The sequence below is a fragment of the Stegostoma tigrinum genome, chromosome 9 (genome assembly GCF_030684315.1).
Source record: "Stegostoma tigrinum isolate sSteTig4 chromosome 9, sSteTig4.hap1, whole genome shotgun sequence".
Lineage (NCBI taxonomy): Eukaryota > Metazoa > Chordata > Chondrichthyes > Orectolobiformes > Stegostomatidae > Stegostoma > Stegostoma tigrinum.
The window spans coordinates 97,968,023-97,995,341 of NC_081362.1; the positions used below are offsets into that span (position 1 = coordinate 97,968,023).

General features: G+C 42.5%; 1 protein-coding gene across 1 annotated transcript in view; it reads right to left on the minus strand.

Moving 5' to 3' along the window:
- The window catches only part of LOC125455212 (adenylate cyclase type 8-like), a 163,959-nt gene that overhangs the window by 94,295 nt on the left and 42,345 nt on the right, over positions 1-27,319 (minus strand). The window contains exons 3-4 of the mRNA XM_048536930.2: positions 21,735-21,859; positions 9,100-9,211 (exon numbers count right to left, since the gene is read on the minus strand). Coding sequence (XP_048392887.1) covers positions 9,100-9,211; positions 21,735-21,859 — 237 coding nt within the window. The remainder of the gene's footprint in view (positions 1-9,099; positions 9,212-21,734; positions 21,860-27,319) is intronic.

The following is a 27,319-nucleotide window of genomic DNA, read 5'->3' on the forward strand; positions in this document are numbered from 1 at the left end:
TCTCCATACCAGGCAACATCCTAGAAAATCTCCTCTGCACCCTTTCCAAAGCTTCCACATCCTTCTTATAATGCGGTGACCAGAACTGTACACAATACTCCAAGTGCGGCCGCACCAGAGTTTTGCACAGCTTCACCATAACCTCTTGGTTCCGGAACTCTCTCCCTGTATTAATAAAAGCTAAAACACTGTATGCCTTCTTAACAGCCCTGTCAACTTGGGTGGCAACTTTCAAGGATCTGTGTACATGGACACCGAGATCTCTCTGCTCATCTACACTACTAAGAATCCTACCATTAGCCCAGTACCTTGCCTTCCGGTTACTCCTACCAAAGTGCATCACCTCACACTTGTCTGCATTAAACTCCATTTGCCACCTCTCAGCCCAGCTCTGCAGTTTATCTATGTCTCTCTGCAACCTACAACATCCTTCGTCACTATCCACAACTCCACCGACCTTAGTGTCGTCTGCAAATTAACTAACCCATCCTTCTACGCCCTCATCCAGGTCATTTATAAAAATGACAAACAGCAGTGGACCCAATACCGACCCTTGCGATACACCACTAGTAACTGCTCTCCAGGATGAACATTTCCCATCAACTACCACCCTCTGTCTTCTTTCAGCAAGCCAATTTCCAATCCAAACTGCTATATCTCCCACAATCCCATTCCTCCGCATTTTGTACAATAGACTATTGTGGGGAACCTTATCGAACGCCTTGCTGAAATCCATATACACCACATCAACCGGTTTACTCTCATCTACCTGTTTGGTCACCTTCTCAAAGAACTCAATAAGGTTTGTGATGCATGACTTTCCCTTCACAAAACCGTGCTGACTATCCCTAATCAATTTATTCTTTTCTAGATGATTATAAATCCTATCCCTAATAACTTTTTCCAACACTTTACCAACAACTGAGGTAAGGCTCACTGGTCGATATGCAACTCATCTGTGACTTTGCCCAGTACTTTTGCTTCCTCATGCTAAGGTAAGTCCAACCTGCAGCTTGCTCATGCAATGCAATGTTGGAGTGAGGGATTGGAGGAAGGTTGCTCAGAAGGTTTCTTGTTTATAGCAGCCCAATTACTTGCATCATTCTCAATGCCCCATAAACCTCACCCTCCAGCCACTACCCCTGCTTCATTCTTGCCCTCTCACACCCCTGACACTCCCTGTAGCCACCTACTCAATATCCTCATGTACATTGTTCAGGACCATTACAATAGCAATAACTGCAGGTGAAAAATGTTAAATCTAGTCCAATAAAATCAATACATTTTCTTTGAATGTCAATCATTGATACTAGAAAACAAGGAGAACCATAGAGAGTAAATGTTAATTGGTTAAGTGTCCTTTAAATTATGAAACAGCCATAAGAAAAGAAGCATTTCATCAGTAAGACGGAGGAAAATTATTTTACCAGCAGCAAAACAACATTCAGTGCATTGTCGGAGATAACAAGGTGTGGAGCTGGATGAACACAGCAGGCCAAGCAGCATCAGAGGAGCAGGAAAACTGACGTTTCGGGCCTAGACCCTTCTTCACTTCTGCTCCTCTGATGCTGCTTGGCCTGCTGTGCTCATTCAGCTCCTCACCGTGTTATCTCAGATTCTCCAGCATCTACAGTTCCTACTATGTCTTCAGTGCATTGTCACCTGATTTCCTCCTTCATGAAAATCTGACCTATATGTCAACTGGTTCTGGAGGGATGAAGAAAAGAGGTTTTGGATGGTGTTGTCTATTATCCTTATTGCACTTAATGCTTCCAGGAGCCTCCCCATGGCAGGAGGGAAGTTCTCAAATTGTGAACCACACAAAAGATTCACAATTTTTAAAAATTTTCTAATTTTACAGAGAGGCAATCACTTGGTGGTATTATCACTTGAATGGTAATCCAGAGCCTATGATAATGTTCTGGGGACTGCAATTTAACTCCCACGATAGCAGATGGTGGAATCTGAATTAAATAAAAATAAAAATCTGGAGTACGACTGTCGTAAAAATCCATTTGCTTCATTTATGTCCTGTCATTTACATTCTGTGTCAGTTGACATGTAACGTCAGATCAATAGGTGTGTGATTGACTGTGAACTGCGTCTGAAATGGTCTAACAAGCCACTCACTCATATCAAAACTCTTAAAAAATCTCACAGGAATGAAACTAGACAGGCCACCTGGCATTGAACTAAATACCAGAAACAATCACAAACCCAGTCCTGTTGACCTGGCAAAACCATTCTCACTAACATTTAGAGGCTAAAAATTGGTTCAAGAAACAGCCTGAGATATTCATATTCATGGAATTGTACCTTACAGACAATATCCCAGATACCAACGTCATTATCCCCAGAGAAGAGCTGTCCCCCAGATCCAGCAGAAGTGGCAGCACAGTGGTAAACAATTGGGCTGGAATTACCCTGTGAGTCCTCAACATTGACTCCAGGGCCATGAAGTCTCATGGCATGAGGTAAATAATGGGCAAAGAAACCTTATACTTATTATGGTGTATCATCAAACCCATTGAAGCATAGAAACTCGGAGCAAGAGTAGGCTATTTGTCCCTTCGTGCGAATTCTACCACTCACTTTGGAGCATGGATGATCCTGTATCTAAACTCCAGACCCCAAATCCCAGGAATCCCTGCCTCCTACATCATTTTTCCTGCCAAGGATTCATCGGGTATATCTGTTATTGCCTGTAATACTAAAATTCCTACATTTCATGACCAGTTCAAGAGTGACAACTTTGGGTCTGGCATTGTGATTAACTTAAATAATATTAACCACAATGAAATGACGAAGAATTAGCTAACATGATCTTGGCAGACATATTAGCAGGAATGATAGTAAGCAAACAGTGGCATACATTTAAGGAAGTAATTCATGACTCTCAGCAAAAATACTTTCTAGTAAGGATAAAAGATTCTAAGAGAGGGATAAACCAAACATGGGCAAACCCAGAAAGTTAAGGACAGTTGAAAGTTGGAAGAAACAGCATATAAGGAGACACATATTAGTGAAAACCCTGAAGACTGGGATATGTTCAGAATCCAGCAAAGGAGAGCTAAACAGATAAAAAAAATATGAGGGCAAACTTGTGAGGAACATAAAAACAGACAATAAGAGTTCTTGAAGTATATAAATAGGAAGAGAAAGATCAAAGTGAACATAGACCTCTTAAAAAATTAATCTGGGGAGATGGCTGTGGGAAACAAGGAAGTGGCATAACATTTTACATCAGTCTTTACAGTGGAAGATATTTGAACATCCCATTCATACTAAAGAGTTTGGGTAGGAATTAAGGACTGTCATAATCACCTAACATCTATCATTGGAAAAGTATTGGAATCAATTGCTCAGGAAGTAATGGCAGTATGTGTGGAAAAACACAATCTAATCAAGCAAAGTCAGCATCACTTCGTGAAAAGGAAATTATGTCTGACTACTTTTTCAAGGAAGTCTCAACCGAAGTGAACAGAGGGAAACCAGCTGCATTTGGATTTCCAGAAGGTGTTTGACAAGTTAGCTCACAGTTAAGTCATAAGATCATAGCCCATGGTCTTAAGTGTAGTACACTGGCATGGATAGAGAGTTGGCCAAAGGCTAGGAAACAGCGAGTGGGCATAGGGGATTCTTTTTCAGGTTGGTGACCTGTGATCAGTGGGTTCCACAGGGATCAGCGCTGGGACTGTAACTGTTTACAATTTATATTAGTGACTGGGATGGAGGAAGTGAACATACTGTAGCCACATTTGTAGCCAACGCGAAAATAGGTGGAATGTTGCAAGATGGATACAAACAGTTTATGGAGAGATATGCATAGGTTAAGTAGATGGACAAAAGTTGGCAAATGGAGTAAAGTAAGGAAAATTGCAAAGTTATTCATTTTAGAAAGAAGAACAAAACAAAAACTGTCTTTTTTAAATCAAGTGAAACCGCAGAAAGCTACAACATAAGAGTTCTTGTGTTACTTGTGCACAAAACACAGAAAGTTGGCACATGGGCAGCAAGTGAAAAGTAACACAGAGGATTGGGGAACTGCCAACTTAACACAATTATTCAGAAAGGGAAGTACATAAAACAGCAGGCAATGTATAGGTCAGTGAGCTTTGTGTTTGTCATTGGGAAAATGTTAGAGTGTATGATGAAGATTATAACAGTAGAACATTTTGAAATAGGTAATATAATCAAGCAGAGTTAAAATGGCTTCAGAAGGGGAAAACCATGCCTGACAAGTTTACTAGAGCTCTTTGAGGAGGTAACAAGCAGAATAGATATTGAGGAAGCAGCGATTGGATTTGGATTTCCAAAAGGACTTTGATAAGGTAACACGCCTGAGGCTACATAATAAGAGGAGCCTGAGGTGCTGAAGATTGTATATTGGTTTGGATAGAGAGTTGGATAATTAATAGAAAGCAGAGAGTTGGGTAAAAGAGGCTTTTCAGGTTGGTAACCTGTAACTAGTGACACAGGGATCAGTGCTTGAACCACAATTATTTCTTATATATTAATGACTTTGGTGACAGAAGTGAATTATCATTGTCAAGTTTGAGGAATAGTCACAAATACAAAGGCAAGTAATAGGAATGGCACAGTCAACAGAAGGCCATAAACAAGTTTAAGTGAATGGGCAAAAACTTAACAGATGGAATATGCTCTTTAGAGTCATAGAATCATACACAACTGGAGAGGCCCTTCAACTCATCGAGTATGTACCAAACAATCTTCATTAATCTCACTTTCTGGGACATGGCCCATAGCCTTTCTTGTTATGACATTTCAGATGCTCATTAATATAATTGTTAAAGGTTGGAAGGCTAATCCCATCAATTATAGACCAGTCTAATTTCAAACATGGGGAAACTTTGACAAACAATTATTCAGGACAGAATTAGAAATCACATCGAAAAGGGTGGGCTGATTAGGAAGAGTCAGTATGGATTTCTGAAGGGAAAGCTGTGTTTAACTTACTAGCATTCTTCATAAGAGGAAGCAAAAAGCCTCAATTACAGTAATGCTGTTGATGTGGTATCTATGAATACCCCGAATGCATTCGATACAGTGCCACACAACAGATTTGTGAAGAACGTAAGAGATCATGGAATAAAAGGGACAATAGCAACATCAATATAAATTTGCTGAACGTTTGGAAACAGAAACAATCAGTGGATATTGTTTGGGCTGGAGGAATATTTGTTGTGGAGCTTCCCCAGGGAGCGGTGATGGGACCCTTGCTTTTCAGATATATATTAATGATTTGGATCATGGTGAGCAGGAGACAATTTAAAAGTTGGCAGATGCTACTAAACTTGGAAGAATTATAAATTGTGAGGAGGACCGTGTGGAACTCCTTAGAAGAAGAAATGAAAGTATGATTGTCCAAATTTGCTGTTAAACGATTAAGGGTGCAGAAAAAAATTTACAAGGACATAGCTGGGGCTGGATTGTTTGAGTTGTAAAGAGAGGCTGGATAGGCTGAAACTATTTTCCCCTGGAGCATAGGAAGTTAAGTGCGACTTATTGATGCTTATAAAATCATGTGGGGCATAGGCAAGGTGAATAGCCAAGATCCCTTCACCAGGGTAGCGGAGTCCAAAAGGAGAGCGCATAGATTTAGGTGAGAGGGGAAGATATAAAAGGGAACTAATGGGTAACTTTTTCAGAGGCTGATGCGTGTATGGAATGAGCTGCCAGAGGAAGTGGTAGGAGTGGGTACAGTTACAAAGTTAAAAGGTCATTTGAACAGGTACATGGATAGGAAAGATTTAGAGGGATCAACTGCAGGCACATGGGACTAGGTCAGCTTTGGATACTTGGTCAGCATTGAAGAGTATGTTTCCATGCTACATAGAAACATAGAAGATTGGAGCAAGAGGAGGCCATTCAGCCCTGCTCCACCATTTTTCATGATGATGGCTGACTCTTTATTGTGTATAATTGTGTTAAGTTGGCAGCTCCCCAATCCTCTGTGTTACTTTTCACTTGCTGCCCGTGTGCTAACTTCCTGTGTTTTGTGCACAAATAACACAAGAACTCTTATGTTGTAGCTTTCTGCAGCTTCACTTGATTTAAAAAAGACAGTTTTTTTGTTCTTCTTTCCAAAATGAATAAGTTTGCAATTTTCCTTACTTTACACCAACTCAATAGCTTAATCCTGCTTTCTCCACATAATCTTTGATCCCATTCGCCCCAAGTTCTATACCTAGTCACCTCTTAAATATAATCAATGTTTTGGCATCAACTACTTCCTGTGGTAATGAATTCCACAGGCTCATCACTCTTAGGGTGAAGAAACGTCTCCTCATTGTCATCCTAAACCGTCTCCCCCAAATCCTCAGGCTGTGATCCCTGGTTCTGGACCAACCCATCATTGGGACATCCTCCCTGCATCCACCCTGTCCAGTCCTGATAGAATTGTATAAGTCTCTATGAGATTCCCCCACTTTCATGTGAACTCTCGCAAAAACAACCCTAACCTAGTCAATCTCTCCTCACATGTCAGTCCCACCATCCCCGGAATCAGCCTGGTAAACCTTCGCTGCACTCCCTTGAGAGCAAGAGCACCCTTCCTCAGAAAAGGAGACCAAAAATGCACACAATATTCTAGGTGTGGTCTCACCAAGGCCCTGTATAACTGCAACAACACATCCCTGCTCCTGTACTCGAAACCTCTCGCAATGAAGGCCAACATACCAGGATGCTGCCTGGACTGGAGGGCTTATCTTATGAAGAGAGGTTGACTGAGCTCGGTCTCTTTTCATTGGAGAAAAGGAGGAGGAGAGGGGACCTAATTGAGGTATACAAGATAATGAGAGGCATAGATAGAGTTGATAGCCAGAGACTATTTCCCAGGGCAGAAATGGCTAGCACGAGGGGTCATAGTTTTAAGCTGGTTGGTGGAAAGTATAGAGGGGATGTCAGAGGCAGGTTCTTTACGCAGAGAGTTGTGAGAGCATGGAATGCGTTGCCAGCAGCAGTTGTGGAAGCAAGGTCATTGGGGTCATTTAAGAGACTGCTGGACATGTATATGGTCACAGAAATTTGAGGGTGCATACATGAGGATCAATGGTCGGCACAACATTGTGGGCTGAAGGGCCTGTTCTGTGCTGTACTGTTCTATGTTCTATGTTCTATGTTCTATACCATTTGCCTTCTTTACCACCTGCTGCACCTGTATGCTTACCTTCAGCGAACGGTGCACAAGGACACCCAGGTCCCTGTACAACTCTATGACTCTATGATTCTATAACTCAGTACCCTGTTCTGCTTGCTCCCCACACTCTTTGGTCCCAATAGTCTGAAGAATTATATCTAACTTCTTCTTGAAAACACTCGATGGTTTGGCCTCAATAGCTTTCTGCAGCAGACAATTCCACTGGCTCACTACTGTTTGGGTGAGATATTTTCCCTCATCTCAGTCCTAATCGTCCCACTCTGTATCCTTAGGCTATGATCCCTGGTTCTGGATACCCCAACCATTGCGAATATCCTTCCTGTGTTAACCCTATCTAATCCTATTAAAGTTTTATCGGTTTCTATGACATCCTCTCTAATTCTTCTAAACTCCAGCAAATACAGTTCTAACCAATCCATTCTCTTTTCATATATCAATCCTGTCATCCCAGGAATCAGATAGATAAAGTGAGTGGACAAAGATGTGGTAAATTATCCATTTTGGCAGGAAGAATAAAAAAGAAGCATTTTGTCCTGATGGGAGATTGCAGAGTTCTGACATGCAAAGGGACATGGATGCCCTGATGAACAAACTGCAGAGGGTTAGTGTACAGGTACCACAAATAATTAGAAAAATAAGCAGAATGTTATTTATTGTGAGAGAACTTGAACACGATAGCAGGGGGCTTACTCTTCAATTATACAGGACACTGGTGAGACTGCCCCTGGAGAGCTGTGCCTGATATTGGTTTCCTATTCTAAGGAAGGCTTCAGAAAATGTGTACCACATGGGATGGCTGGCAGGTTTGAGACGAGGGCTGGGTAGTATTCGTGTAGATATTGGCCAGTCAGTGTCCTGGGGAGGGGCTATGGTCAGGCTTGAAGATGAGAATAGGAGTGAGTGAGGCCAAAAGGAGATCCAGCTCCAAGATCAGCAATAAGTTACAAGCAGGTTAGTGAAGGCAGAGAGAAAGCAATGGTGAAGTTCTTTCCCAAGAGCATGGAAAGGAAGAACTGATGAAGCTTAGGGCAAGGAATGATCCAGTGAGTGCTGTGCAGGAAAAAAGAGGACTTGGAGATAGAGTATTGTCTTAGCAGTCCTTGTGAGATCATTGAATTCCTTTCATTACATCAGCTAACTTCTGAAGCTAATGCTGAACTGAACAACCTCTTTCTAAGACTGTTTTCAGTTTGTTGTGAAAGTAGGATTGGCAATAATTGTTCTCTCTTGTTTTATTACTTCACAATATCTCCACAATATCTCCACTTGTAAAGAGTGGGAGCTGCTGGGTGCCTTGTCTATTTTCCCAGAGCTGCACAGTCTGGCTACTCCTTTTGACCACATCAAAGTATATGCATCTCCCCTTAAATCTGCTGTAGGCCATTAAAGAACCTGCCTCAAAACTCAATTTCCTGTGTTCCCAATCCCAAAGGTGTTTACAAGGAATTGGTGTAACTTTCCTACTTTCCCAGAAGCCACTGTTCTCTATGACCCTCTCCCACTGGCGAGGATACAGCCCTCCCAGCTGCTCATGTTTCTCCCTACTCTTTTGTGGGATGAGGGTGTTTCTGGCTATGACGAGCCAGTATTTGTTGTTCATCCCTAATTGCCATTGATCTGCCATTACCCAGACACTTCACAGGCAGTTCAAATTCAACCATATCGCTGGAGGTCTGGAGTCACTTGTTGGTCAGACAAGGCAAAATAGCAGCTTTCCTTCATTATTAGTGAACCAGATGAGTTATACCAACAATCAAAGATAGTTCTGTGATCACCATTACGAATCACAGACCTTTCATTAATCAAATGTAAACCTCACCATCTACCATTCTGGGATTGTTCCCAAAGCTTTAGTTTGAGTCTCTGAATGAAATCACCCACTACACAGGCGCAAAAGTGGAGAACAGAATTCAACCAACCTCAGCAAGATCGTCACACTGTGCAAAGAGCTCATTTAGCAACAGGATTAACTGCTGTGGTGCCAGGCCCATGGACAGGTTGGTAAAGCCTTTGATATCTGCAAATATAATACTGGAAAAAGAACAGATTGTTAGTTACAGTATACACGCACGCACACGTGCGCGCACACACACACACACACACACACACACACACACACGCACATGCACACACACGCTTACACATACACACATGCACACACACACGCATGCGCTAACACACATACACTCACACACGTGCACATACACACGCACACACAAACACACACACGCGTGCACACACATACACACACACACATGCACATACACACACGCACACTCACACACATATAAGCACGCGCACACACACACGTATACGCACACACACGCACATGCACAGACACACACGCACACAAATACATACATACACACATACCCACGCACGTGTGCACACAGAAACAGACACACATGCACATGCACACGTGCACACACATGCACATACACACACGTGCGTGCAAACACATACACACATATACACACATGCACATGCACACTGCCGCATACACACGCATACACACACACAAACACACACACACACACACACACACACACACACACACACACACACACACACACACACAAACACACACACAAATGTTTCTGCAACTGTAAATGGCATTCTGCACCTGGAGTATTGTGCAGTTTCAGTCCCCTTCCTTAAGGAGGAAGTTGTTCTGTTGCAGGCAGTTCAGAGTTAAGTTCACTAGATTAATTCCAGAAACGATGAGTTTGCTTTTTGAAGAGAGAAATAGCAATTTGGGTTTATACCCTCTGAAGTTTAGAAGAACAAGAGAAGATCTAATGAAGATATACAAATGCTAAAAGGGATTTGCCAAAAGTAGACATAGAAAAGACGTTACCTCATGTGGGGCAATCTAGGTCATATTTTAGGATAAGGGTTTAGTTGGGTTTCGTAGTTTAGCAATTGAAAACAGTGATGTGGAGAAATGATTGCTTTCAAAGGAAGAAATGTTACCATAGAGTACAGTGAATGCTGGAACATTGAGTAAATTTAAAGACAGACAGAAGGTTACGGAGAGCAAGCAGGAAAGTGGACTTGAGGCTGAGATAAGATCAGCCATGATTGTACTGCATAATGGAGCAGACTCAGGGGGCTGAATGGCCTAATCCTTCTTCCAGTTTCTGTATTCTATGTTCTTATGCAAAAATGGAAAAAGAACATTATGCACACCTCTCCAGATGTAATCTCAAATGTGGCCTAGATAGTGTCCCCATTTCATCAACAAGTAAAAAAAGCTATCCTTCCTAACTGAAACGTAACCTCCTAACTTTTGATTTCAATTTCCCTCACAAAAACTATAAAATTCTATTAGAGTCAGGGAGATCTACAGAACAGAGACAGGTCCGTTGGTCCATCAAATCCAGGTGGTCAAAAACAGCTACATCACTATTCTAATTCCAATGTCCAGCTCTTGGTCCATAGCCTTGTGTGCCTTGGCACCATAAGTGCATATCTAAATATTTCTTAAACGTGCTGAGGGTTTCAGCCTCTGCCACAGACAGTACGTTCCAGATTCTCACTACTGCCTGGGTGAAAAAAAATGTCCTCATACCTCCTCTAAACTTTCTGCCTCATACCTTAAACCTACACTCCTAGTTACTGACCTCTCTATAAAGGCAAAAAAGTCCTTCCAAACAATGCCCCTCATAATTTGATGCATCTCAATCATGTCCCCTCTCAATTTCCTCTGCTCTAAGGAAAACAGCATTATATTCAATTTCTCTTCACAACTGATACTCTCCAGCTCCAAGCTACATCTAGGTAAGTCTCCTCTGCTGCTTCTCCAGCGCAGGCATATTATTTCTATAATGTGATTCAGAAGTACTGCATTAATATTCAGTGTCATTTTTTACTGTAGAAAGAGAAAAATGGAGGCTAGAGAACTCAGAGAAATAAATATTAATGTTTTAAAAACAGTTCACATTATAGAAGAGCAAATGCTGGAGATCTTGCAAAACATGAAGGTGGATAAATCTTTGTGACCTGCCAAAGTTTAAGAAAGGATGTAAGGAGAAGCCTGGGAACTATAGAGTCTGACGTTGGTGGTGGGGAAGATGATGGGAGTGATTCTGAAAGATAAGATTTATATGCATTTGGAGAGGCAAGGAATGATTAGGGATAATCAGCATAGCTTTGAGCGAGGGTAATTGTATCTCACAAAATTTGAGTTTTTTGTGGGAGTAACCAAAAAAAATTGATGAGGTCGAGCAGTAGACATTGTTTATTTGGACGTTAGCAAAGTTTTTGACAAGGTTCCACATGGCAGACAAATTAGTAAAGTTAGATCACATGGGATTCAGGGTGAGCCGCCATTTCGATACAAAACTGGTTTAACAACAGGAGACAGAGGGTGATGGTGGATGGTTGTTTTTCGGACTGGAGCCCTGTGACCAGCAATGGTAATGGGTCAACTTTTGTTTGTCATTTATATAAATGATTTGGATGAGAACACAGAAGATGCGTTCAGTAAGTTTGCAGATGACACTAAAATTGGTGCCAAAGTGGTCAGTGAATAATGTTATCTAAGATTACAAAGAGATCATGATCAGTTGGGTCAATGGGATGAGGAATGGCAGATGGTGTTGGATCTAGATAAATGTAAGGTATGGTAAAATAAACAAGGGCAGGATTAATGCTAGGGCCCTGGGGAGTGTTGTAGTGCTGAGAAACCTAGGGGTTCAAGCACATAATTCTTTGAAGTTTGCTTCCCAGGTAGACAGGATGGTTACAAAGGGGTTTAGCACGCTTGCCTTCATTGCTCAGACCTTTGAGTATAGGATTTGGGACATCATGTTGAGGTTGTACAGGCGTTGATGAGGTCACCTTTGGAGTACTGTGTTCAGTTCTGGTTGCCCTGTTATACAAAGGATATTATTAAATTGGAGGGAGTTCAGAAAAAATTTACGACGAAGTTGCTGGGACTAGAGGGGTTGAGTTATAAAAATAACTGGACAAGCTGGGATTTTTCCATTGCAGTGCAGAAGATTGGGGGTGACCTTACATAGGGTTATAAAATCATGAGGGGAATAGATAAGGCAAATAGCCAAGGTCTCTTTCCCTAAGGTAGAAGAGTTAAAACTACGGCATATGGTTTTAAGGTGAGAGGAGAAAGTTTTAAAAACGACATGACAGACAACTTTTTCACACAGAGAGAGTGGTTTGTGTGTGGGATGAACTGCCAGAGGAAGTAAGAGATGCAGGTGCAGCTACAACGTTTCAAACACATTTGGACAGATACATGAACGGGATAGGTTTGGAGAGATACGAACCAAGTGAAGGCAGGTTGGATTAGTTTAGTTTGGGAACATGGTTGGTGTGGACAAGTTGAACTGCAGGGTCTGTTTCCATGCTGTACAGCTATATCTGCACCTAACACTCCAGATGGTATACGGTTTGTATGGTTTCAGGGTGGTGAATTTGTAGGTTGTGGAGGTCAAGTAATTGAGTGCATTTAAGCTAGAAGCAGATAGGTTCTTGATTAGGAATGGGATCAAAGGTTATAAGGAGATGGCAGGAGAATGGGGTTGAGAAACATATCAGCCATGATTGAATATTGGAGCAGACGCGATGGGCTAAGTGGCCTAGTTCTGTTCGTACACGTTATGGTCTCCTTGCTGTTAATCTCTATGCCTGGGCTACCAAAGGCAAGTATCCAACATGCCTTCTTAATCACTTTCTCTACCTGTCTTGATTCCTTAGGGACCGGTGTACATGCACACCAAGGTCCCTCTGGATCCTTGGTGCTTCCCAGGGTCCTACAGATCATCATGTAGCCAATTGGCTTTTCTAATTTTATACTCCTTGATTACATCGTCTTGTAAAATACTTGTTCAGATGAATAAAAACTACACTTATGGGCATTTATATGTGCCCTCTCTCCCCGGTCTAAGTCTCCAGTTCATTTCACATCTTCCCGCATGCACACCAATGTGCACAGCCTGTTCTAATTTTGTCTCTTCAAGTTCTGGACCCATCCTGGCTGATGCTATTTTGATTATAACTCAACCTCCCCATCCCTCTCCAACTCCACCTCCCTCCAGTCATAGAGATAATAGGAACTGCAGACGCTGGAAAATCCAAGATAACAAAGTGTGAAGCTGGATGAACACAGCAGGCCAAACAGCATCTCAGGAGCACAAAAGCTGACATTTCGGGCCTAGACTCTTCATTCTAGGCCTGAAACATCAACTTTTGTGCTCCTGAGATGCTGCTTGACCTGCTGTGTTCATCCAGCTCCACACTTTGTTATCTCCCTCCGGTCATATCTAGTTTGTGACTTGTTGGCTATGCTCTCAGTGGAGCTGATCCATTTTCTCCTTGTCACACAAATCATTTACACTATTTTACATTCTACACTTCTCTTATCACCATTAGCACTCACTTTATCTTTTACTATGGGCTCCCTCCCATTTCTGCTCCATTCGCTCCTCTCCCCTTTGTCAACAGCAAGAAAATCACCATTTTTCAGCTCCCTTCATACATGATGCGGAGGTGCCGGTGTTGGACTGAGGTGAAAAAGGTCAGAAATCACAAAACCCCAGGTTATAGTCCATCAGGTTTATTTGAAATCACAAACTATCGGAGTGCAGCTCCTTCATCAGGTGAGGTGAAGAAGGCACAGAATTTTATGGGCAGAGCGATCAATGGGTGGACAGATCAGGGGATCATATAGTTGGTGTGAGTGGACAGTCAAATATAAAGACTCTGTGGGTAATAAAAATTGTCTGACAGTGTGAGTAAAGCGTCAACTGCTGAATAGTGAATGAAGAGGCTGATCTATAATCCAATTCAATGAGGTAGCGAGATAATTACAAAAAATTAAAAATAAGGTGATGTGGAGACAAACCAAGCTGCTAGAATAACATGGTGGGTATAGGAGTTGCATGCCGAGGGTCTAACCAAAGTAACAAGTAATCCAAAGCTGTGCAAACTAATTAAGGTGGAGAGGTCACAACAAGTTTTCGAGGTGATGGTGATAAAACAGGACAGTAAGGAAGGCTTTTCAAATACAGGACAGGATGGTGGAGTTGCATGTAGCACAACATGAACCCAAGATCACGGTTGAAGCCATCTTCACTGGAATTGAATCGGCGGAGTCATAGAGATTAACAGCATAGAAAATGTCCCTTTGGCCTCCTGAGTCCGTGCCAGTCCACAATTACCATCCAACCAGTCTAATTAACTCTAAATTTGTTTCTCCCTCCACAAGTGTTACCAGACCTCTTTTATTTTCAACAACTTTCTGTTTTTATTTCAGATTTACACCATCAAGTGTTTTGTTTTCATCTGAGCTGCTTTAATAACCCTTTTCCCATTTAAACACTTGTAGAAGCATGAACTATTTACTGTCTTTCTAGCTAGCTTTCCCGTATACTCAACTTTCACCCTCTTGTCACATTGTGCTCATTCTAAAAATGTTTCCTTTTTTTAGCTACCACAAAATTTCACCGATTTTATAATGAATATCTTATTCATCATATCATTTTAAGTCACTCTGCACCCTCTCAAAGGATTTTACCAGCTTTTCCTTCCAATAATGTGTTTAATTCTGAGCAAGAAGTTTGTCTGCGTCAGTCCTTCAGTGTAGGTATCATTTTTCTTACACAAACAACAACAAATCATTTTTCTTATCCTCCCAATATAGAAATCCTCCTTTAATTTCTAGGTGTGTTCACCAGATAACATCTTGTACGTGCCATCTCAGAGACATCTTGATTTCAAATAAAGAACTGTGGATGCTGCAAATCATGATTAAAAACAGAAGTTGCTGGAAAAGCTCAAAAATCTGGCAGCATCTATGAACATAAATCAGAGTAAACGTTTCGGGTCTGTTGACCGTTCCTCAGAATTAAGAAAGGGTCACTGAGCCTGAAACGATAACTCTGATTTTTCTTCACAGACACTGCCAGACATGCTGAGCTTTTCCAGCAATTTCTGTTTTTTGATCATGATTTCAAATGTTATTAACAGCCTCACCAAGTGGCAATGCTTGAGAACTGAATGACTATACTTTATTATGGTAGGTGCAGAAATCTAGAAATTCTCCAGAACTAGATTCAATGCACAGTGCAGATATTTTGGCTATTTTAGTAAGGAATTACCTGCAACTGAGTCACATAAAATGGCATTGAGTGCTTTTGCTTCTGAATTAGTGTTTGCTGTTGTATAAAAAATCACTTTGTACTTGTTAGAAAGTGGGAAGTCAAACCACTCTGATAATTAAACTGAAACACAAGCCCCCAGTCTGTTCTGGTGGGAGTAGAGGCTCCCTCCTAATAATTAAAACCAAAACCTGCAGAAAAACTTGCCTTGCTTTTATAATTTGTAAAATGACTGGTTAAACTGTTACAGAGAAGGGGAGGTTAAATGAAAGAAAATCCCTTTTATTCACTTTATAAGTAACAATTTATATATTTAACCCTAACAGTGAACAAGTTAAAGAATTATCAACAAACCAAACAATGCCCTCCTAACTCCTAACTATTCCCTAACTGAACAAAGTTCTTCAATATGTTGTAACAATAAACACAAATGGCACTTATATAAACACAAGTCATAAGAATATAAATTAAAACTTAGTCTCTCAAAGTCTACATGCCTTTCTTCTGCTGTTCTCAAGTCAAAAATGCCTTTCTTCTGCTGGTCTGGCTGTTAGGGATGTTTTCCCTGTAAGTACTCTTAGTTACAAATGCCATGGTGATACTTTTTATGGATAAATGGTGCTTTCTTAGAGAGCTTAGTTATTTCTTGTGAGAGCCCAGTGCTTACTTCTCAGATGGCGGTTTGCTCTCATACCAATTTTCAAAAACAGTCTCCTCATATACTTGGGGAGACGTATCAATTTTCTCACAATAGCATTGGTCCGAGGTTGTCAAAACCATCAGATTTAAATGCAGAGACAGAACAGAGGGTCCAGACCCAAAACATCAGTTTTCCTGCTCCTCTGATGCTGCTTGGTCTGCTGTGTTCATCCAGCTCTATACCTTGCTATTGTCAATTGCTAAGTGCCAGGTTTAAATTGATTGGCTGATTCCAGCTAGTTGCCAAAACATCAAAACATGCCAAATCTTTCCAATCATGCAGCCAGTAGACTCATGTTTCCATCTCAGACCCGGCTGTACCTCTTTAGCTGCATGCAGACACTTTCCCTGTATAAACCTCTAAGCTTAGAAACGCACTTGATCTCTTAAAGGGACCACACACTGTTTTCCCTTATCATTATTTAACAAACAAATCCTAGCTTCCTGCTTTCCAATTCACGATTACTCCACACAACTTCGTAACATACTTATGACCTATACTGCCACCCAACCTGATTTCTGTGTGCCCCACACAAAGTACAAAGTACAAAGAACAAAAACAAAAACAAAGTTGCTGGAAAAGCTCAGCAGGTCTGCCAGCATCTGTGGAGGAGAAAACAGAGTTAACGTTTCGGGTCCGGTGACCCTTTCTCAGAACTTCCTCGGAACTGTTCTGAGGAATGGTCACTGGACCTGAAACGTTAACTCTGTTTTCTCCTCCACAGATGCTGCCAGACCTGCTGAGCTTTTCCAGCAACTTTTGTTTTTATCCCTGATTTACAGCATCCGCAGTTCTTTTGGTTTTTACAAAGAACGGTACAGCACAGGAACAGGCCCTTCAGCCCTCCCATCCTGCAACAACACGAGGCCTTTCTAAACTAAAACCTTTACGCCTCTATGTGGTCTGTATCCCTTTATTCCCGACCTACTCATGTATCTGTCAAGATGTCTCTTAAATGTTGCTATTGTATCTGCCTCCACCACCTTCCTCTGGCAACACATTCCAGGCATTTACAACCGTCTGTGTAAAAAAACAAACCTGCCTCTTACATCTCCTTTAAACTTTCCCCTTTTTACCTTAAATCTATATCTTGTCGTAATTGACATTTTTACCCTGGGAAAAAGACTCCAACTATCAATTCTATTCATGTCTCTCACAATTTTATAAACCTTTTAGGGGCTGCACGGTGGCTCAATGGTTAGGACTGCAGCCTCCCGGCGCCAGGGACCCGGGTTCGATTCCAGCCTCGGGCAACTGTCTGTGTGTAGTTTGCACATTCTCCCTGTGTCTGCGTGGGTTTCCTCCGGGTGCTCCAGTTTCCTCCCACAGTCCAAAGATGCGCAGGCTAGGTGGATCGGCCATGCTAAATTGCCTGTAGTGTTCAGGGCTGTGTGGGTTATAGGGGGATGGGTCTGGGTGGGATGCTTCAAAGGGCAGTGTGGACTTGTTGGGCCAAAGGGCCTGTTCCCACACTGTAGGGAATCTAATCTAATCTAATCTCTCAGATCACCCCTCAACTTCCACTGTTCAAGTGAAAATTAACCACGGCTTTCAATGCTGTGCTGTACAGATCTATGTTCTAATTTCTCCTCATGTCCAACACCCTCCAGACGAGCAACTTCTTGGTAAGCTGTCTCTTTCCCAACTCCTCCACATCCTTTTGATATTGTGGTGATCAGAACTGTACAGAATATTCCAAATATGGTCAAACTAAAGTTCTGTACAGCTGCAAAATGACTTGCTAATGTTTTCACTCTGTGCGCTGACCAAGAAAGGCAAGCATGCCATCTTCGCCACCTTACCCACTGTGTCACCACTTTCAGAGAACTAGGGACCTTTATATATAGATCTCCCTGCATGTTATTTCTATTAATGAATATACCATTTACTGTATACCGCATTCTAGCATTAGATCTCCCAAAATGCAACACCTTGCATTTGTCTGGATTAAACTCCATCTGCCATTCCTCTGCCCAAGTCTCCAGCCTATCTCCATTCTGCTGTATATTTTGCCAATTCTCCTCACTATCTGCAGCTCCCCCAGTCTTTGTGTAATCCACAAACGTAATAATCAGAATGATTACAACGACAGTCCCAGCACTGAAACTTGAGAAACACCACTGGTCACAGTTCTCTAGTCAGAAAATAACACCTTTGCACCACTCATCTCTGTCTTCTATGACTAAGCCAGTTCTGCATCCACCTTATCAGCTCACTGGAGGTTCCCATGTGACTTCATGATTTGTAAGAGCTTGCTATGAGGAGACCGTGTCAAAAACCTTGCTAAAGCCCATGCAGACATCTTTCACTGCACTGTCCTCACCAATCGTCACACAAAGCCACACTGTTTGTCGCTACTAAGTCCAACTTCCCCTAATGTGATTCCTAAGAATCTTCTCCAATAATTTCTCTACCACCAACATTTGGTTTGTCAGTCTGTAATTTGCCTATTGCCTTTCTTAAGGTGAGGCAGTGACTTTGAGACTGGGGTCGGTGAGGCAGTGACGGTGAGAGTGGGGATGGTGATACAGTGACGGTGAGAGTGGGGATGGTGAGGAAGTGACGGTGAGAGTGGGGATGGTGAGGCAGTGACGGTGAGAGTGGGGATGGTGAGACAGTGACGGTGAGAGTGGGGATGGTGAGGCAGTGACGGTGAGAGTGGGGATGGTGATACAGTGACGGTGAGAGTGGGGATGGTGAGGAAGTGACGGTGAGAGTGGGGATGGTGAGACAGTGACGGTGAGAGTGGGGATGGTGAGGCAGTGACGGTGAGAGTGGGGATGGTGATACAGTGACGGTGAGAGTGGGGATGGTGAGGAAGTGACGGTGAGAGTGGGGATGGTGAGGAAGTGACGGTGAGAGTGGGGATGGTGAGGCAGTGACGGTGAGAGTGGGGACAGTGAGGCAGTGACGGTGAGAGTGTGGATGGTGAGGCAGTGATGGTGAGATCAGGGCCAGTGAGGCAGTGACGGTGAGAGTGGGGATGGTGAGGCAGTGACGGTGAGAGTGGGGATGGTGAGACAGTGACGGTGAGAGTGGGGCCGGTGAGGCAGTGACGGTGAGAGTGGGGATGGTGAGGCAGTGATGGTGAGAGTGGGGATGGTGAGGCAGTGACGGTGAGAGTGGGGACAGTGAGGCAGTGACGGTGAGAGTGGGGACAGTGAGGCAGTGACGGTGAGAGTGGGGATGGTGAGGCAGTGATGGTGAGATCAGGGCCAGTGAGGCAGTGACGGTGAGAGTGGGGATGGTGAGACAGTGACGGTGAGAGCGGGGACGGTGAGGCAGTGACGGTGAGAGTGGGGATGGTGAGGCAGTGACGGTGAGAGTGGGGATGGTGAGACAGTGACGGTGAGAGCGGGGACGGTGAGGCAGTGACGCTGAGAGTGGGGATGGTGAGGCAGTGACGGTGAGAGTGGGGACAATGAGACAGTGACGGTGAGAGTGGGGATGGTGAGACAGTGACGGTGAGAGCGGGGATGGTGAGGCAGGGACGGTGAGAGTGGGGATGGTGAGGCAGCCCAGAGCAGTATGGCAAATGTTGGAAAGCCTGGTGTGTCACTGCAGCAGTGGAAAGGAATGTTGGACTCTCTTAAGTTATTTTTTCCTCTTGTCTTATTCTAAGTTAATGTGAAAGGTGCCATGTATGTACAGCCAAAGTACTCACTGATTACTGCATTTTTACATTGTCCATTTGTGGCAGATAAATGATTGGATCAATGCTGGCTATTCTCCAATCCTCTCAGAGTCCTCCTGTGACCAAAGCGGTTACAAAGTTTTCATAGAGGGCCACGGCCTTCTTCAGAATTCTGGGATAGATCCCATCAGGTCGTGGGGATTTCCCTGCCTTCATGCTTTCCAAAACACCCAACACTTCTTCATTTTTTTATATCAACATGCCATGGAATATCAACACACCACTTCCTCATGCACCATGTGCTTCTCCTTTGTGAAAATGCACTGCAAAGTTTTCACTAATAACCTCACCCAAATCCCCCTGCTCCAAGCATAAATTCTCTCCTTTGTTGGTGAGTGGACCTACCCTTTCCCTAGTTACTGTCTTCTCTTTTTACATGTATACCAAGCCTAAAGATTTTCCTTAACCCTGTTTACCAACATTATTTCTTGCCAAGTAAGAACCGAAAGAGCTGTGGATGCTGTAAATCAGGAACAAAAACAAAGTTGCTGGAAAAGCACAGCAGGTCTGGGCAGCATCTGTGAGGGAGAAAACAGAGTTAACGTTTTGGGTCCAGTGGCCTTTCCTCAGATTTCTTGCCACATTTCAGCCCTTCTCTGTTGTGTTTTGAGTTCTTTCCTGCTTTCGTTATATTTCTTGGGGTCTCTGTCTGTCTTCAGTTTCCTAAACCTTACTTATGCTTTTTTACTTTCTGACTAAGCTCACAATTTCTCTCTTCATTCAAGGTTCCCGAATTGTGCTGTCCTTGTCCTTTACTTTCACGGGAACATGCTGGTCCTGAACTTGAATTAAACTGGCCTTTAAAACATTCCCACATACTACATGTGGATTTACCCTCAAATAGCTGCCCCCAATCTACATTCCCCAGTTTCTGCCCAATATTGTGTGGTTAGACTGTCCCTAATTTAGTATTTTCATCCAAGGGTTATTCTTATCCTTATCCATAAGTAATTTAAAATTTGTGGGTTTATGGTCACTGTTCCAGAAATGCTTCCCCACTGAAACTTCAGTCACATAACTGGGCTCATTCCCTCTTTGGACCATTTACATATTTCTTCAAGAAATCCTCCTGGACACACCTAATAAATCTCCTAGATATCCTATTGACACCTGCCTGCCTCACATGTCATATCAACACATCTTTTTCAAACCATCCTATTAAAACCCATTTCTCCCCCCATCCTAATGATACCTGCCTTTCCCTCCAAATCCTACCAGCCCCCTTATACTCCCACCACCGCCAACCCCCAATATTATGTGACACTCATTTGTACTGCCCATCCTACAAAGACCTATCTGAGACCCATTGTCCAATAATGCCTATCTTCTACACACCCTCTCCTAAACTCAACACAAACTCTAACCTACATCTGTATGTCCACATCCCTCATTCTAGCAATACCCGTCAGCTCTCCCTGTTTATCATCTTCCAACACTCATCAATTCATATACCCCACTACATATTACTGCCATCATCTGTCTTTCCAACATTAACAGGCCTTCCCACTTCACTGCCTTCCTACTAATAGACATTTGGCCCCATGTATCGTTGAGATTCACACAGCAGTAACGCATCAAGCACACTATAGGAATGATGTAAGGGCCCATGAGAATCTGCACAGAAGGCATTTTGGAATGATTCCAGAGATGGGAGATTTCAGCCATCTGGTTAGGGAGGAAAAGTTAGGCTTATCCCCTGTGATAAGCAAGGAGTGAAATGTTGTTCTGGGTATGAGGCAATGTAGAATAATCAGATTTGCTACTATCCTTCTGAATGGTAAAGTTCAAGGGGCCAAGAGGGTTACTCCTGCTCCTAACCTGTACGCTCATGTGTTGGAGCACAGGAGATTGAGATGGGATTTAACGTAGGTGCACAAGATTATGGCAAATTCAGATTAGATAGACAAAGTTAAGCTATTCCCATTCTCTGATGGCACAATTGAACTCCTTCTGTACCCAAATGATTCCTCCCAACATGCATGGTCCCATCATTTCACTTGGTGTTGAGCTTGATTTCAGAGTTCAGCAACAGGCACTCACCTTACATTCTGATATTGGTGAACATAGATTTTGTGGAATGCCCCTTGTTTTTCTGCTGCATCAGACATGTCATTAATGATCTCCAGCATCATGAAACGTGGTAGCACCGAGAGAACCAGCCTTTCCTGTTCAAAAATGAAACAAGTAAAAATTATTTTTAGGTGAGAATCAGGTAGGGATACTGGATAACAAACTGTGGAGCTGGGTGAACACAGTCCAAGCAGCATCTTAGGAGCACAAAAGCTGACGTTTCGGGCCTAGACCCTTCACTTTTCCTTTCTTTGAGACAGAAAGCTGGATGGCTGAGGTGTCTTAGGAACTGAGCACCTCCAGGAGTGAAACACAGAATGACCAAAAGTGGTGTTTATTAAAGTTGAAAAAGCAGAAGAGGCAGACAACAAAAGATGCTTAGAGAAGGTTTAGGAACAAATGAATGGAAAAGGCTCCAGAGGGATACAAGCTATCCTGGAAGGAGCTGAAGAAAGGGCTTAGGAGAGCTAGTAGGGGACATGAGAAAACCTTGGCAGATAGGATCAAGGAATACTCCAAGGCTATTTACACATCTGTGAGGAATAAGAGAACGACCAGGGAAAGGGTAGGGCCAATCAAGGTTTGTAAAGAGAATTTGTGCACAGAGCCTAAAGAGATGGGAGAGGTCCTTAATGAATACTTTTCTTCAGTATTCACAACTGAGAGGGACCTAGCTGAAGGGGTGAACAGTGTGAAACAGGCAGGTAAGCCAGAGGAGGTTGATGTTAGTAAGGAAGATGTGCTAGGAATTTTGAGGAAGTTGAAGATAGATAGGTTCTCCAGGCCTGATGGGATTTGTCCAAGGATTCTATGGGAAGTGAGGGAAGTGATCGCAGAGCCGTTGGCAATGATCTTTTTGTCCTCACTTTCTATGGGTATAGTGCCGGAAGATTGGAGAGAGGCAAGCTTCATTCCCTTGCCCAAAAAAGGAAATAGGGATAACCCCAGAAATTATAGGCCCATTAGTCTTACTTCAGTGGTGAGCAAACTATTGGAAAGGGCTCTGAGAGATAGGATTTATGATCACTTGCATAGGCACAGTTTGATTCATGATAGTCAACATGGATTTGTGAGGGGAAGATCATGCCTCACAAACCTTAATGAATTCTTTGAAGAGGTGACCAAACACATGGATGAAGGTGGAGCAGTGGATGTGGTATACATGGATTTAAGTAAGGTGTTTGATAAGGTTCCCCATGGTAGGCTCATGTAGAAGGTAAGGAGGCATGGGATTGGGAGAAATGTGGCAGATTGGATTCAGAATTGGCTGACCCTTAGAAGACAAAGGATGGTAGTGGATGGAAAATATTCAACATGGTGCTCAGTTACGAGTGGTGTACCACAAGGATCTGTTCTGGGACCTCTTCTATTTGTGATTTTTGTAAATGATTTGGATGAAGGAGTAGAAGTGTGGATTAGCAAGTTCACAGACGATACGAAGGTGGGTCGAGTTGTAGACAGTGCGGAGGGCTCTTCTAGGTTACAAAGGGACATTGATAGGATGCAGAGCTGGGCTGAGAAGGCAGATGGAGTTTAACCCTGAAAAAGTGAGGTAATTCATTTTGGAAGGACAAATTTGAAAGCAAAATACAGGATTATGGAAAGATTCTTGGCAGTGTGGAGGAGCAGAGGGATCTTGGGGTTCATGTTCACAGTTCCCTGAAAGCTGCCACCCAGGTGGATAGAGTTGTTAAGATTTCATTAATAGAGGGATTGAATTCAAGAGCCATGAAGTTATGCTCCAGCTATACAAAAGCCTGGTTTGGCCACATCTGGAGTATTGTGTCCAGTTCTGGTGACCTCATTACAGGAAAGATGTGGAAATGTTCGAAAAGGTGCAGAGGAGATTTACCAGAATGTTGCCTGGAATGGAGGGAAGGTCTTACGAGGAAAGGTTGAGAGAGCTAGGGCTTTTCTCTTTCGAACAACAAAGGTTGAGGTGGTACGGTGGGTCAATGGTTTGCACTGTTGCCTCACAGTGCCAGGGATCCGAGTTCAATTCTATCTGTGTGGAGTTTGCACATTCTCCCCGTGTCTGCGAGTGTTTCCTCTGGGTGCTCTGGTTTCCTCCCACAATCCAAAGATTAGGTGCAGGTTAGGTGGATCGGCCATGGGAAATTGCCCATAGTGTTCAGGGATGTGTAGATTACGTGGTTTTTCGGGCGATTAGTCTGGTTGGGATTCTCTGAGGTTTGGTATGGGCTTGTTGGGGCCCAAGGGCCTGTTTCCACAATGTAGGGATTCTATGGTGAAAGGTGACTTGATAGATGTGTATAAAATGATCAGAGGTACAGACAGAGTGGACAGCCAGAGACCAGAAATAGGAAGACAATACAGCTAAAGATATGGCTAAAGAGCTAGTTTAGGGGGAGGGATATTGATATCTGGATCATCAGAATCTCTTGAAGGGCAGGTAGGACCTGTACAAGAAGGGAGGATTGCACTTAAACTGGAGGGACACCAATATCCTTGCAGGAAAGTTTATTCATGCCTCTTGAAAAGGTTGAAACCGGTATGGCAGGAGTGTGAGAACTGGAGTGGCAGGGCAGCATACGAGGAGAATGTAGAGGTTAATAGATTGGAAAAGCAGAGCCAGTTTAATGAACAAGGCATGACTATAAAAAATGTATTGAGTAAGACAGGAGGGAGAAATAAATAAAAAGATGCTGGACAGGATAGAGCATAAAACAAAATCAGAGTTCTTTATACAAATGCACAAAGTGTAAGGAACAAATTATGTGAGCTGCAGGCATTGGTTCAAATTGGAGACTATGATATGATATAGCCATTATGGAGATATGATGATCAGGATGGTGACGACTGGGAACTGAATGTGTCAGGTGATAAGGATCACAGGAGGGATAGTCAAAACAGCAGGCGGGGTGGAGTAGTAGTGCTGATTAAAAACAAATCACTTCTACGGTGAGAGAGGATGTAATGAGGGGAATGGACCAAGTGGGGACCTCATAAATGGAACTGAGAAACAATAAAGGAACTAAAACCACAATAAGTGTCATAGGTAGACCACCTGGTAACAGCTCAGAAGTACTAGATTATATAAAGGCTGAAATTAGGCGGCAACATAGCAAAGGTAGAACAGGTGGGTTTTAATCTTAACATTGACTGAGATAGACAGGCAAGCACCTGCCAGAAGGTTGTGAATTTCTAGAGTGTGTCCGGGATAGTTTTGTTCAGTAATATGTCTTGGGTGTGACATTGGATCAAGCAACATTGGATCTGGTAATGAGCACTGAGCCTGATTTAATTAGTGTCCTAGTTGTTCATAAGCACTTGTCAAATAGTGATCTTAACATGATCAAGTTTCATGTAGTGTTTATAAGAGAAAAGTAAAGATCAGATACTAGAATTTTGAATTTAAGTCAAGCAGACTTTAATGGAATGAGGCAAAGATTATCCACAGTAAACTGGGAAGCTCTGTTATAGGTAAAACAATCAAGGAACACGGGAGGGTTTCAAAGCAACATTTAATGCTGTTCAGAAACAGTTTGTACCCATGAGATAGAAAAGCTTCACCTCATCAAAAAATGCCACTGTACATCTAATTAGGTAAGGGACTGCATAATTTTATTTTAACAAAGATAGAGCTTATAAAATGCAAAGCGCCTTCCAGATCCCACAGAATGAGACAAATGCAAAGACCAACAAAGGGCCACAAAATAGTTTATAAAACTGGTTAAAAAGAATTCTGGAAGAAAACTTGCAAAGGACATAAACGACAATAAGAAGAGATTTTATGGTTATATTAAGGAAAGTAGCTGTCTAACAGTACTATTGACCATTGAAAGCTGCGAAAGGGGATATTGTCAATGACCACGGGGAAAGGGCAGTCATGCTGAACAATTATTTTGCTTCAGTATACATCGCAAAAAAGGAGGAGAGCTTGCTTGATGTCCCAAAGAAATTAACAGAGGATCATGGACAGAGTCTAAATAAAATTAGCTGAAGTAAATCAACAATAATGGGAAATTAATGGAACTGAAGAGTGACAGATCCCTAGAACTTTTTTTTTCCATCCACTGGTGTTAAAAGAGGTAGGACAGCACATGTCAATGCCCTAACCATAATTTTTCATAGCTCCCTGCATTCAGGAGTTGTAGCTCTGGAATGGAAATTTCTACATGTCACTTCGCTCTGTAAGAAGGGTAACAGAGGGAATCTAAGGATTTATAGACCAGTTAGATTAACATCTGTGATGGGGAAATTATTGTGGTCAGCAATCAAGGATTGGGTAAGTGATCACTTCAAAAAATTCAGTTAATCAGAGAGAGTCAGCATGGAGTCGTTAAGGGTGAGCCATGCCTGACAAACCTCGTAGAGGTTTTTGAAGAGTTGGCAAAGGTGGTGGACAGAAGTAAGTCAATGGCTGTTTTTGATTTGAGCTTTTAGAAAGCTTTTGATAAAGCCCCAAAGAAGAGACTGCTAGCCAACATGGAAGCCCATAGAATTGAGGGTAAGTTACTGATATGGGTAGAAAACAGAGAGTTTGAATAATGAGTAAGTATTCAAACTGGCAAGGCATAACTAGTAGGGATCTGTTTTGGGGTGTCAGCTCTTCACAATACTTATTAACAATGCAACATTGGCCAGCATTGTAGATAGTGTCGATGAAAGCATAAAATTACAGCAGGAAATTGATAGATTAGGTTTTATTTTTACTTTGATTTTATTGTCACATGCACCAAAATACAGGGAAATGTTTTGTTTATGAGTGGTACAGGCAGATCAAAAAGACTTAGAGGCATACAGGGTTACATTGCAGGTTACATTATTTGAGGTTAAAGTCCCTTGAACAGTCTGATAATGGCCCGAAAGAAGCTGTTCCTGAATCTGCTTGTGAGTTTGTTCAGGCTTTTGAATCTTCTGCCTTATGGAAGAGGTTGTAGGAGAGCATTACCAGGGTGCGATGGGTCTTTGATGATGTTCAAGTCTGTGATGATGATGTGAATAGACAAAGCTATGGCAGATGGATTTTAATATAAATAAGTGCAAGGTTATCCATTTTGGGCCAAAAATTGACTGGATCTGGGTATTATTTATATAGCACCAAGTTAAATACAGAGGATGCTCAACAAGATTTGGGGATTCAGGTGCACATCTCCTTAAAATACCAAGAACAGGTGCAGAAAATAGTCAAGAAGGTTAATGGAGTGCTGGCTTTCATATCTGAAGAGCTGGAGTATAGGGATGTAGACATTATGCTGCAGATGCATAAATCCCTCGTTAAACCCCACTTAGAGCATTGTGAGCAGATCTGGGCACACACCTTAAGGAGGATATTTTGGCCCTGGGAGGGACTTTATTCTCTAGAATTTAACAGGCTAGAGAAGTCTTCTGCATATTAATGGGGCAAGACAGTGTAGATCAAGATAAACTATTTCCACTGTTTGAAGATTTTGGAACTGGGACCATAGTCTAATGCTTAGGGCCTGGCCATTCAGGAGAGATGTTACAAAGCACTCCTACATGCTAAGATTCATGGATGTTTGGAACTTTCTTCCTCAAAGAGCAATTGATGTTAACACAACTGTTAAATT